The sequence below is a fragment of the Carcharhinus amblyrhynchos genome, chromosome 20 (genome assembly GCF_965287045.1).
Source record: "Carcharhinus amblyrhynchos chromosome 20, sCarAmb.v2.hapA, whole genome shotgun sequence".
NCBI lineage: Eukaryota > Metazoa > Chordata > Chondrichthyes > Carcharhiniformes > Carcharhinidae > Carcharhinus > Carcharhinus amblyrhynchos.
This window is the reverse complement of record NC_137343.1, coordinates 3,763,946-3,776,949: the sequence shown is the minus strand read 5'-3', so window position 1 is coordinate 3,776,949 and position 13,004 is coordinate 3,763,946. Positions and strand designations below refer to the sequence as shown.

Here is a 13,004-nt window from a genome sequence, read left to right as displayed (position 1 = left end):
CACCACTTTGACCTGTGCTTAACGCTCTCTCCACTCACACTGTCTGTAACTTTACGACTTGATTACCTGCAAAGGCTTGCATTCCAATCATTATTTTGTAAATTGAGTTTGTGTCTTTATATGCCCCGTTTATGAACAGAAATCCCACTTACCTGACGAAGCAGCAGCGCTCCGAAAGCTAGTGGCTTTTGCTACCAAATAAACCTGTTGGACTTTAACGTGGTGTTGTGAGACTTCTTACTGTGTTTACTCCAGTCCAACACCAGCATCTCCACATCATGACATTTTCACTGTTCAGTTCAAATGAAAGGCCAATCAGAAACATTAATACTGTTTCGCTCTCCAATGATGTTGCCAGAGATAAGAACTTAAGAACTAGGAGCAGGAGTCGGCCATCTGGCCCCTCGAGCCTGCTCCGCCATTCAGTAAGATCATGGCTGATCTTTTTGTGGACTCAGCTCCACTTACCCGCCCGCTCACCATGACCCTTAATTCTTTTACTGTTCAAATATTTATCCTTGCCTTAAAAACATTCAATGATGTAGCCTCGACTGCTTCAATGGGCAGGGAATTCCACAGATTCACAACCCTTTGTGAAGAAGTTCCTCCTCAACTCAGTCCTAAATCTACTCCCCCTTATGTTGAGGCCATGCCCCAGAGTTCTGGCTTCACCTGCCAGTGGAAACAACTTCTCTGCTTCTATCTTATCTATTCGCTTCATAATCTTATGTTTTCATAAGATCTCCCCTCATTCTTCTGAATTCCAATGAGTATAGCCTCAATCTACTCAGTCTCTCTCCATGAGTTAACCCTCTCAACTCCGGAATATACCTAGTGAATCTCCTCTGCATCCCCTCCAGTGCAAGTATATCCTTTCTCAAGTTAGGAGACCAAAGCTGTACACAGTACTCCAGGAGTGGCCTCACCAGCACCTAATACAGCTGCAACATAATCTTGCTGTTTTTAAACTCCATCCCTCTAGCAATGAAGGACAAAATTCCATTTGCCTTCTTAGTTACCTGCAAAACAACTTTTTGTGATACATGCACAAGGACACCCAGATCCCTCTGCACAGCAGCATACTGTAATTTTTTTACTATTTAAATAGTCATTTTGTTGTTATTCCTACCAAAATGGATGATCTCACATTTACCAACATTGTACTCCATCTGTCAGACCCTTGCTCACTCACTTAGACTATCTATATCCCTTTGCAGACTTTCAGCATCCTCTGCATACTTTGTTCTGCCACTCATCTTAGTGTCACCTGCAAATTTTGACACAGTACACTTAATCCCCAACTCCAAATCACCTATGTAAATCATAAACAATTGCAGTTCCAACACTGAGTCCTGAGGCACACCGCTAGTCACTGATCACCAATCAAAAAAAACACTCATTTACCCCCATTCTTTGCTTTGTTAGTTAATCAATCCTCTACCTGTACTAATACATTACCCATAACATATGAAATAGGAGCAGGAGTAGGCCATCTAGCCCTTCGAGCCTGCCTCGCCATTCAATAAGATCATGGCTGATCTGAAGTGGATCAGTTCCACTTTCCCGCTTTCTCCCCATAACCCTTAATTCCCTTGTCTCTCAGAAACCTATCTACCTGTGACTTAAATATATTTAGTGAGGTAGCCTCCACCACTTCAATGGGCAGAAAATTCCAGAGATTCACCACCCTTTGAGTTTCACCACCGTGGACTGCAACACCGTGTAACATTTATCTTATAAATGTAACACCGTGCACATTTATCTTATGAAGCAGCCTTTGGTGTGACATTTTGTCAAATGCCTTCTGGAAATCCAGATACACCACATCCACAGCTTCCTCACTGTCCACTGCACGTGTAACGTTCTCAAAAGAATTCCATCAAATTAGTCAAACATGACCTTCCCTTCATGAACCCATGCTGCGTCTTGCCAATGGGGCAATTTATATCCAGATGTCTCGCTATTTCTTCCTTGATGATCGATTCAAACATTTTCCCTACTACATAAGTTAACCGGCCTACAGTTAACCACCTTTTGTCTCCTTCCTTTTTTAAATAGTGGCGTCACATTTGCTGTTTTCCAATCTGCAGGAACCTCAAGAGTCCAGCGAATTTTGGTAAATTACCATTGATGCATTTGTTATTCCCCCCACCATCTCTTTTAGTATCCCAGGATGCATTCCTTCAGGGCCAGGAGACTTGTCTAGATTTAGCCCCAATAGCTTGTCCAACACTATCTCTTTTGTGATGATAGTTTCTAGGTCCTCACCTGCCATTGCTTTCGTCATCAATTTTTGGCATGTTATTTGTGTCTTTCAGCGTGAAGACCAACACAAAATACATGTTCAATGCCTCAATCATTTCCTCATTTCCAGGTATTACATCCCCCTTTTCATCCACTAAAGGACTAATGTTTACTTTAGCCCCTCTTTTTCGTTTTATATACTTGTAGAAACTTCTGCTGTTTTTATATTCTGAACTAGTTTACTCTCATAATCTATCTTACTTTATAGCTTTTTTCGTAATTTTCTGTTGACCTTTAAAGATTTCCCAATCCACTAGGTTCTCACTAATCTTTACCACTTGGAATGCATTTTCTTTCAATTTAATATCCTCCTTTATTTCCTTAGATATCCATGGCTGATTATCTCTTTTTCTACAGTCCTTCCTTATCACTGGTATATACTTTTTCTGAGCACTGTGAAAGATCGCTTTGAAAGTCCTTCACTGTTCCTCAATTGTCCCACTATAAAGTTTTTGCTTCCAGTCTTCCTTAGCCAAATCCTTCCTCATCCCACTGTAGTCTCCTTTGTTTAAGCACAAGACACTGGTATTGGATTTTACCTTCTCACGTTCCATCTGTATTTTGAATTCAACCATACTGCGATCGCTTCTTCCAAGAGGATCCCAAACTGCAAGATCATTAATTATTCCCATCTCGTTACACAGGACCAGATGTAGGATAGTTTGCTCCCTCGTAGGTTCTATTACATACTGTTCAAGGAAGCTATCATGGATACATTCTATGAACTCCTTCTCAAGGCTGCCTTGACCGACCTGGTTTGATCAATTGACATGTAGATTAAAATCCCACATAATTGCTGTACCAGTTTTACATGCATCAGTTATTTCTCACCCCACCACGATGTCATTATTTGGTGGCCTATAGGGTATGACTATCAGTGACTTTTTCTCCTCACTATTTCTAATTTCCACCCAAATGAATTCAACCTTTTTTTCCCCCCATAGAACCTATATCATCTCTCACTACCACCATGATGTCATCCTTAAATGTGATGTGGAGATGCCGGCATTGGACTGGGGTAAACACAGTAAGAAGTCTCACAAAACCAGGTTAAAGTCCAACGGGTTTATTCAGGAGTAAATGCCGCTAGCTTTCAGGGCTCTGCCCCTTTGTCAGATGAGTGGGGAGTTCTGATCACAAACAAGGCATATAAAGACACACATTCAGTTTACAGAATACTAATTAGAATGCGTTTACAGCTAATCAAATCTTAAAGGTGCAGACAATGTGAGTGGAGATAGCATTAGCATAGGTTAAAGAGATGTGTATTGTCTCCAGACAGGACAGTAGCTGAGATGTTGCAAGCCCAGGCAATTCATGGGGGTTACAAATAGTGTGACACGAACCCAAGATCCTGGTTGAGGCCGTCCTCATGTGCAGAAGTTGGCTATCAGTCTCTGCTCAGCAACTCTGCGCTGTTGTGTGTTGTGAAGGCCGCCTTGGAGAACACTTACCCAAAAATCAGAGGCCGAATGCCTGTGACCGCTGATGTGTTCGCCAACAGGAAGAGAACAGTCTTGCCTGATGATTGTCCAGTGGTATTCATTCATCCGTGTCGTAGCGTCTGCATGGTCTCCCCAGTGTATCATGCCTCAGGACATCCTTTCCTGCAGCGTATCAGGTAGACAACGTTGGCTGAGTTGCAAGAACATCTCGCCAAGGCCATCCCCACACCCCCACTTCTTGCCTTCAAACAACCGCACAACTCAAACGCCATCTGCAGTAAACTACCCAGCCTTCAGGAGAACAGTGACCTCAACACCACACAACCCTGCCACAGTGACCTCTGCAAGACATGCCGGATCATTGACACTGATGCTTTCATCTCACGTGAGAACACCATCCATCAGGTACACGGTACATAGTTGGAACCTTCTCCCCATATTTTGTCCTTGCTCCCTCCTTCGCTGACTCCTTACATAGGTTTCCATGCCCCGGCACATTAGTTTAAACCCTCCCTAACTGCTCTAGCAAACACTCCCCCAGGACATCAGTCCCAGACCTGCCCAGGTGTAACGCGTCCAATCTATACAGGTCCCACCTCCCCCAGAACTAGCCCCAATGCCCCAGAAAGCTGAAACCCTCCCCCTGACACCATCTCTTCAGCCACATAATTATCCAATATACCCTGTCATTTCTACTCTGACCAGCACGTGGCACCAGACATGCTAAATATTCCCAGTATTATCTATTCTAATTAACACGCTGTCGCTGTTAGGAAGGGATCCAGTTCATCGAGCGTAGTACAGTAGCACAGTGGTGAGCAGCGCTGCCTCAGAGCACCAGGCGGTGAACCTGAGTTCAATTCTGGCCTTGGGGTCTATTGGAGTCTGCATGTTCGCCACGAGTCTGCGTTGTATTCCTCCGGGCGCTCCAGTTTCCTCCCACAGTCCAAAGATGTGCAGTTTAGCTGGATTGGCCATGCTAAATTGCCCCTTAGTGTCAGGGAGATTAGCAGTGTAAATATGTCAGGTTACGGGGATTGGGGCTGAGTGGGATTGTTGTCGGTGCAGCCTTGATGGGCTGAACAGCCTCCTTCTGCACCGTAAATATTCTATGATTTTGACAAACAGCAATCTGCACTGCTATAAAGCAGGACACTGCTTACAAGCAGCAACGGGAGCAAAGGATTACAAAATCAGGAAGTCATTCAAATCTGTCATGCATAACAAGGTGGAGGATGGATGTCGATGTATTTGTCTCCGGACAACCAATGAACTTTCGGATCTTAAGAGACTGACTCAATTTTTGTGGTCACACTAAACTTAAACATATAAACATGTCTTGGGTCAAAGAGCAGAGAGGGGGTAGTATGGGTGGGAGAGCAATGGCCCAACTGCTGACAAAAAGTGCAGCACAGGAACAGGTTTTTCAAGCTCGTGCCAATCATGATGCCCTAATTAACCCAAAAAAACCTTGTGTCCTTACTCAGTCCATATCCGTCTATTCCCTCCCTATTCATCTACCCATTCAGATGCTGCTTAAATGTTGCTAATGTTCCTGCTTCCACCACTTTCTCTTGCAGTGCATTCCAGGCTCTCTGTGTGAAAAACTTCCCTAGCAGATGTCCTTTAAACTTTCTCCTTCTCACTTTGAACCTGAGCCCCCTTGCAATTGACACTTTCAACCTGGGGAAAAGCCTCTGACTATCCATCCTGTCTATGCTGCTCATACTTCTGTAGACCTCTACCAGGTCTCCCCTAAGCCTCTATCTTTCCAGTGAAAACAATCCTAGTTTATTCAATCTCTCCTCATAGTCAACACCTGAGACCAGGCAATATCCTGGTGAACATTCTTTGCACTCTCTCCAAAGCTATCATCTCCTTCCGGTAGTGTGATGACCAGACCTGCAGGCAATATTCCAAATGTGGTCTAACCAAGGTTAGCTGCAACATGATTTCCCAACTCCTGTACTGAATGCCCTGGGTGATGAAGGCAAGCATGCCCTATGTTTTCTTAATCACCTTGGCCACCTGTGTTGCCACTTTTAGGGAGCTGTGGACCTGCACGCCCAAATCCCTCTGTATGTTAATGTTCTAAAGGTTTCTGCCATTTAGAGTATCATTCACATTAAATTCGATCCTCCAAATTGCATCATCTCACATTTGTCTTGATTAAACTCCATCTGTCATTTCTGTGTCCAAGTCTCCAATCTATCTATATCCTGTTGTATCCTCTGACAATCCCAGGCACTTTCAGCAACTCCACCAATCTTCGTGTCATCTGCAAACTTATTCAGACCATCTCATTTTCCTCCAGATCATTTACTACAAACAACAGAGGTCCCAGCACTGATCCCTGCAAAACACTCCATTCTGAAAAACATTCTTCCAGTATTACCGTCTGTCTTCTATAACCAATCCAGTTCTTTATCCAGCCCATCCTGAATCCCATATGATTTTAGTTTTTTTAACCAGTCTGCCATGTGGGACCTTGTCAAACACTTCACTGAAGTCCATATAAACTATATTCACAGCTCATCAATTTTATTACCTCTTCAAAAAACTCAATCAAGTTGGTGAGACGTGACCTTCCCCGTACAAAACCATGCTGCCTGTCACTAACTATCCGTTTTCTTCTAAATGTGCATAAATCCTGTCCCTCAGTATCTTCTCCAAAAGCTCCCCACCACTGACAACAGGCCTATAAATTCCTGAATTATCCCTGCTTCCTTTCTTAAACAAGGGAACAACATTAGCTATTCTCCAGTCCTCTGGCTCCTCGCCTGTGGACAAAGAGGTTGTGAAAATACTGTTAAAGCCCCAGCTACTTCTTCCCTTGCCTCCCGCAGTAACCTGGGATAGATCCCACCCAGCCCCAGGGACTTGTCTACCTTAATGCAATTTATAATACCCAACACTTACTCCTTTGATGTACTGACAATTCTCTAGAACATTTACACATCTATCCCTGACCTACATTCTCTAGAATGTTTACACACCTATCCCTGACCTGGGATGATGGGATTAGGTAGGAATTCAGGTTTTCTAATGTGTCAGAATGGACTCAATCAGCCAAAGGGCCTCTTCTGCGCTGCATGATTCTCTGATTCTAAGAGAGGGAGACCAGAGCGTTTCTTTATGAAACCTTTAAGAACCAACTTACACTCAAGAATCACTTAGCAAATTAAGGCTTCTCCACTATGAAAGAATAGTCAATTCAAAAACCGATAACTGAATAGTATTCACGGTCAGCATCAACTACAAGCCTGAACAAGATTAAATTAACATTATATGACTCAGTTTTGTTTTTAAATTTACAGCTTTTTGCTTTGTATCACCAATGGTTCTGAACATTGACTCAATAAAACAGTCTCCCGCAACTGCAATATTGATTATACAGGTTTAAGTGCACATTTTCAGTTGGCAAATAACATTTTGCGCAGCTACACTGAGTTTGATTAGGGGGAATGAAATATCTAACTGAGTATTGATTTAAGTAGATGCTCTTCAATGAATCAAGATATTTAAGTCTTTGAACGTATGCTATTACTATGATTGCTTTCACCATGAAAACTGCAGTCATGCAAGAACAGAAACTTACTGCATGCTAGGCCACGATGCAAGTGGTAGATATGTGATCTCAACTGAGGGCAGAGGCTGAGGCACTGCACTGGACTTCAGTAGGCTCAGTAGCTAAGGTAAAGCTATTGGCAGATAGCTGCTCCTCATGGCTGTCCAATGAGCAGTGTTGGAAAGGTGAATGCCTGGATTAGGCTTGGTTGCATTGCCCTTACTTAGGCCTGCCACCCAAATTCTCATAGTAAGGGAACCATATAGGAAGATAATACCAAAGGGTGAGTGGCATCCATGGATTCTGGATTCCAGGAACACAGTCAGCAACTTTGGGGGGAGAGGGTGGGGCGAAGAGAAATCAGAAGCCACAAAACATCTGAGGTAGACATACCCGCGCCAAAGGATTAAATGCTTAATCGTTCAGACAGGTCAGACCAAGTTTAGGAAAAAAAAGATAAAAACATTGAAGTTTGCTTAAATATATTATGTGCAGGTTTTAAAATTGAACTGACAAGTTGCACTGCTAGAAAGTTAATAAAAGTCATTTATTTACAATTTTTAAGCACACCCGTCTTTTACAGGGCTCCAAACCTCATATTGCATTATGCAACCACAAATGGGGGAAGGGGTGGGTGAAGGCAGGTGAAAGAAAGTGAAGTAGATCTATAGGAAATGTAACTTGGTAACAGATGGCACAGAACATTACATATGTAATGATTAAGGATGGAACACATGTTTCAAATTGCAAGCCATTTAAACAAATTAACTGAGTACTCATCTTATTGCTGCATGGAGCTGGCTGCTGCATTTGCATATACAACGACCCCACTTCATCGCATGAGATGTTTTGGGCATTCAAGATGTGATAAGGTGCTATCGAATGCAGACTCTCTCCTCCCTTTGATAAGGATATATTTTACTGCCATGTACACCACATGTGGAACTGCCCACAATTGTTTCCCTTCTCCTCGAAAAGGCTGGTGCTTGCTTTGGTGTTCATGGCTACCACAATGCTCAAGAACACTGATGCCACAGCAGTTTGTAGCTCATTGAAAGTGCAAGAAGTTATGTACATTATAAATTTGAAATTATACTTGTATGAATAAAGGCCCCTCACTTTGAGGGATTCCATTTTCAGTGGCTGCTTCTGGACAGTTCACAATGAACAGGTTAAACAATTTTGCAACTTCCCTGCAGATTTATCCAAGAGATTGACAGCAAAATAATCAAAACAAAGTAGTTCAAGTTTGTTAAAGCATCTAAAAATTTAACAATGAAATCATAAAACACACGTTGTTAGAATGAAATTGATCATTTTCAATGTGATCCTGGGTTTAGTTCTATTTATCAAGTGTATGAGATCAGAATATTTTACCCTAATGAGACTAAGAGGTACAAAAGCACACTCGGCCATGAAACCTATTCCTGGAACAAACCTTCCTGCTAACGTGCTTCAACCTCATCAGAAAATCCCAATGGAATTTTCTCCATACAGAATATAAATGAAGGAACTCAAAAGAAACTTAAAAAGCTGAGATATGAAGGAGTAAGTGGGTTGAAAGAGTGTATCTTTGAGAATTGCTTTAAATGTCCCATGAGTCTATTAACCAAGTACAACTGCTTTCAGAATCCTTGGTATGTCTGAATAAGCAGAGCTGATAACACTGCTGGGGGCTTGAAAAGAGCAACAAGTAAAAGTATTAATCTAAGTCTGCTCATTCAAAAATTAAATTCATCACTTATAAAATATTAAATAATTCAATTTGAATCTTTTACTCAAACCAAGCCTTTCAGTAGTCTGACTTACCAAACATGACGAGGGTTATGGCAAGGGATTAATTACAAATTTTAAGATGACTGTGTATGCTGTACTGCCATCACTATACAGTTTGAGTGGACTCTTTAGTTCTTCCAAAATGTTATACAAAGACTAAGGGCTGGTAACTCACCTCTAACGTATTATTCTTCATCCTTTAATAATCTTCGCAAGCCAGAGGACATGGTATGCCATCCTGTCTTGAATTTTTTTCAAGCTAGAAATCTGTACTATCTACCTTCCATTCTCTTCTTTCAGAGCAGTCATGCAGTGGAACCTTCTTCAGTAGGAAAATATTTCTTTGGATATGTACACGTTCTTGTTTCCTCACCTTTATCTCAGGTGACTGAAGAACTACCTTGAGAATTATAGGTAATTCTAGATAGGCTATTTTCTCTTAACTGGAATTGTGCTGTTAGGCTCTGAAGCCACTGCGTGTTTCGCTAACTCACTAATATCTTTTTATTCAGGGAGCTAAAACACAGGAATTATAAAATTCCAGGAGCCAACCATGCTAATAACAATTCAACAAAGAATCAAACACATTATGTCGTGTACCCAATTTTATGTATATGGTTTTAAACACCATGAGGCTAGTGTCAGGGTGATCCAATTATAGCGTGGTTATTAGGTTTGAACAGGGTTAAAAGAAATTATACTAACGAATTGATAAAATTTACTGTACTAGTATCAAGAAAATTGGGGCTGTGCCAACCCGCTGCCCACTTTGACAGTGCCACAAAGAACCATGTGGAGAAATACCCTCAGTACATGACTCCGAGACATTTACTCAGTGAGGCACGGAATATATTCCATCGCGCAAGGAGGAATATAACTGGTCCTTTAGTTCTTCCACTTTCTTGCAAGCATAAAAATGTGATATAATTTTAGTTGCTCTTACCTGTGGGTCCCAAATTTCCCTGATTACCTCTTGCAACTGAAATGGGAGCTTGTTCTTTAACCTTCCTCAGAAGGGTTATCAAAAACATCATATAATCAACAGTGCAATCACCTAGGCAGCCAAGTGTAGACATTAATGACAGCAAAGGCACTTCTGAAACCTGGAAAGATTTTAAACAAAGAGAAGGGGTATGTCAAGAAACCAATTAAATGAAAACTGAACTAGATCGGAAAGTAGCCTTGAAAATTTATACGGAAGGTTACTCCCAGATTTTGACAGCACCAGGAAACTGGTACCAAGGTGAAAGATATCTTCAGGCCGCTACAAAGGATGCTCCATATATATTACCAGCTTAATATTCTCAAGAGATGCTTTGCTGTATCTTCCCGGCTAAATGATGTGGCATATAATAAATGAAACAAAAATAAATCAAGCATTTAAAAAAATAAATACAATGTTGTGTTGCTATTGTGGTTTATGCAGTTAACAGATCCACTAAAAAGTAGGTGAGTGGCATGGATATAACACTGATCATAGATATTTCCAGTCACTCAGATCCAGCCCTATAAACATCGAGCTTCCATTAGCTGAAAAATGTCGTACAAATAAACGGAGGATCATATCAATGTCCTGAAGATAAAGTAGCCATAGTCCCAGATGACCATAGGTTGTGACTGGCAGTGATTTAACCTGAGGATCATCACACCTCAGGCAAAGGGCAAGATTGAGAAAGTGTGCCTTCGTGAATAAACCTTGGCCGGTATCAGTATTGTACAAGAGTGAGCAAAACATTAATTCATGTTTTTGCTTGACCAAATATGCAATCGGTTAAATCATGTTTACCCTGTCAGACAACACCCTCTCCTCCAAACTTGTCAGGTGACATCACTGCAACTATTCATAGTGGAAAAGAACTGCAACAGCATCAAAATGGCAGGGCTGTGAGTTAATGAGAGGCTACTATGCCAAAATAGGCAACTTTTAAACACAAAGTACCAACTGAATCCTAACTTGAAATAACCTTTTCAAGTAGGCAAAATATTTGAACACTTTTTACAAATAAATCTTTAACCATTATTCTAAACAAATAAATTACCTTTAATATTTCAATAGATTTGCATCACTGAGGTTGAAAACTTTACTGGAGCCCTCTCACACTGTCTTTAGGGTGTGAATTTAAAGTAAATTTATATGTATTGGTTTAAATAAATGCAACGTTTTCAATGGTTGATACACATTGTATCATAAGTAATGCTGATGGTATGTTCCAGCGTGCTTCTCCTGGTCTTCAAGGCTAGTCTGTGCAACCTGTTCCAAGGCTGAAACTGCAAGCATCAAGAGAACTCTTCAAATTTACAAAATGAGATGTTACCTCATCTTTGTAGATATTAAGTAGTAAAACTCCTTCACAGAAGGATAAGCTAAGCTCCTGTCTGGTAATCACAAATGATTGTAGGCAGCTACTTTCTGGTGCTCAACACAAAGGGCACCACCAAACTTTTCAGAGTTCCTGTTTGAAATTCTGATGCCCCAGAGCATGTGGAGTTTGTGGTGTTCAAGAACAGGAGAGGGGGAATTGCAAAACAGTAACAATGGAATAAGATCTCAGTTCAAACTGTACTATCAAAATGAGCTATACAAAAAAAGAGTTTTTGCCAAAGTGGAATTCTGCCCAAATTGTCTAAATAAATTAGTCCTTGCAACAAGACAGTTCAAGCTTCTTGTGAAGCCACTTCGGATCCTCGTCTTCTTGCAGGGCCTGCGTGTTTTTTTTGTTCAGGACACATTGGTTTGTACATCTTTTGAAGAAGCCAGCATTTCTCTCACTTTGGCCATTAGATCCTACACAAAAGGAAAAGATAGAATGAAATATCTGCTCAAAGATAAATACTAAAATCCCTATAAGGCCATTCAACCCATCCAATCTGCACCGACTCTCTGACAGAGTATCTTAACCAAACCCTCACCCCTGCCTTATCCCCATAACTCCTCGCATTTCCCACATCTAATCCATCTAACCCACATATCTTACATCGAAATAGCAATGCACACAACTTCAGACTGTTCCAATGCCCTTTATAACCAATTAAGTACTTCTGAAATGTAGTTATTGTTGAACCATTGGAAATTTGACCCAGCCTTAGTGATCACATCATCACTATGAACAAAGAACAAACAAAATTACAGTGCAGGAACAGACCCTTCGGCCCTCCAAACCTGTATCAATCATGCTACCCGTCTGAACTAAAATCCCCTACCCTTCAAGGGACCATATCCCTCTATTCCCATCCTATTCATGTATTTGTCAAGACGCCCCTTAAAAGTCACGATCATATCTGCTTCCACTACCTCTCCTGGCAGTGAGTTCAAGGCACCCATCCCCTCTGTGCCTTGTGCATCTCCTTTAAATCTTGCTCCTCGCACCTTAAACCTGTGCCCCCTGGTAATTGACTGTTCCACCCTGGGAAAAAGCTTCTGACTATTCAAAAAAGCTTCTGACTACCCAGAAAAAAAGCTTCTGATTATCCAGTTATCAGCAGATACAATGCTTGAAAGAATATCATCCACTTACACATTTCCTTTAATTCCAGTGTAATCAAACCCACCAGGGAGCCTAAGAGACTAAGGCACTCTTTGTATAAACTACTCACTCACCTGCAACCTTTGAAGTTTTATACTCAGGTAGAAGGACCCCATTACTGCAGCATAGGGAGACCCACCAAACCTTCTCAACAATAATTAAAAATGGGCAATAAATGGAAGCCGCGCTGGCAGCACCTGTATTCCAAGAATAATAATTTTAAAACTTTTGTTAGGAATTCATACCTGAGTTATTTTACTCTGCATCGTAGATATCAATTCTGGAGATGCTGTTTCATCCTTTTCCTGAGAGCCGCCCCTAAAAATGGAGGGAAAAATTATATTTTGATATTTTTGCATTGGAAGTGAGATCATTTGTATGCAATGT

General features: G+C 41.3%; 1 protein-coding gene across 6 annotated transcripts in view; it reads right to left on the bottom strand.

Annotated features, from left to right (window-relative positions):
• Positions 1-7,845: 7,845 nt before the first annotated feature.
• The window catches only part of sfswap (splicing factor SWAP), a 135,978-nt gene continuing 130,819 nt past the window's right edge, over positions 7,846-13,004 (bottom strand). For 5 of the 6 annotated variants that reach the window (XM_080207981.1, XM_080207982.1, XM_080207983.1 and 2 more), the window contains exons 18-19: positions 12,863-12,935; positions 7,846-11,878 (exon numbers count right to left, since the gene is read on the bottom strand). In XM_080207981.1, coding sequence (XP_080064107.1) covers positions 11,813-11,878; positions 12,863-12,935 — 139 coding nt within the window. In that variant the 3' untranslated portion in view covers positions 7,846-11,812. The remainder of the gene's footprint in view (positions 11,879-12,862; positions 12,936-13,004) is intronic. The other variant, XR_013889035.1, reaches the window with a different exon arrangement.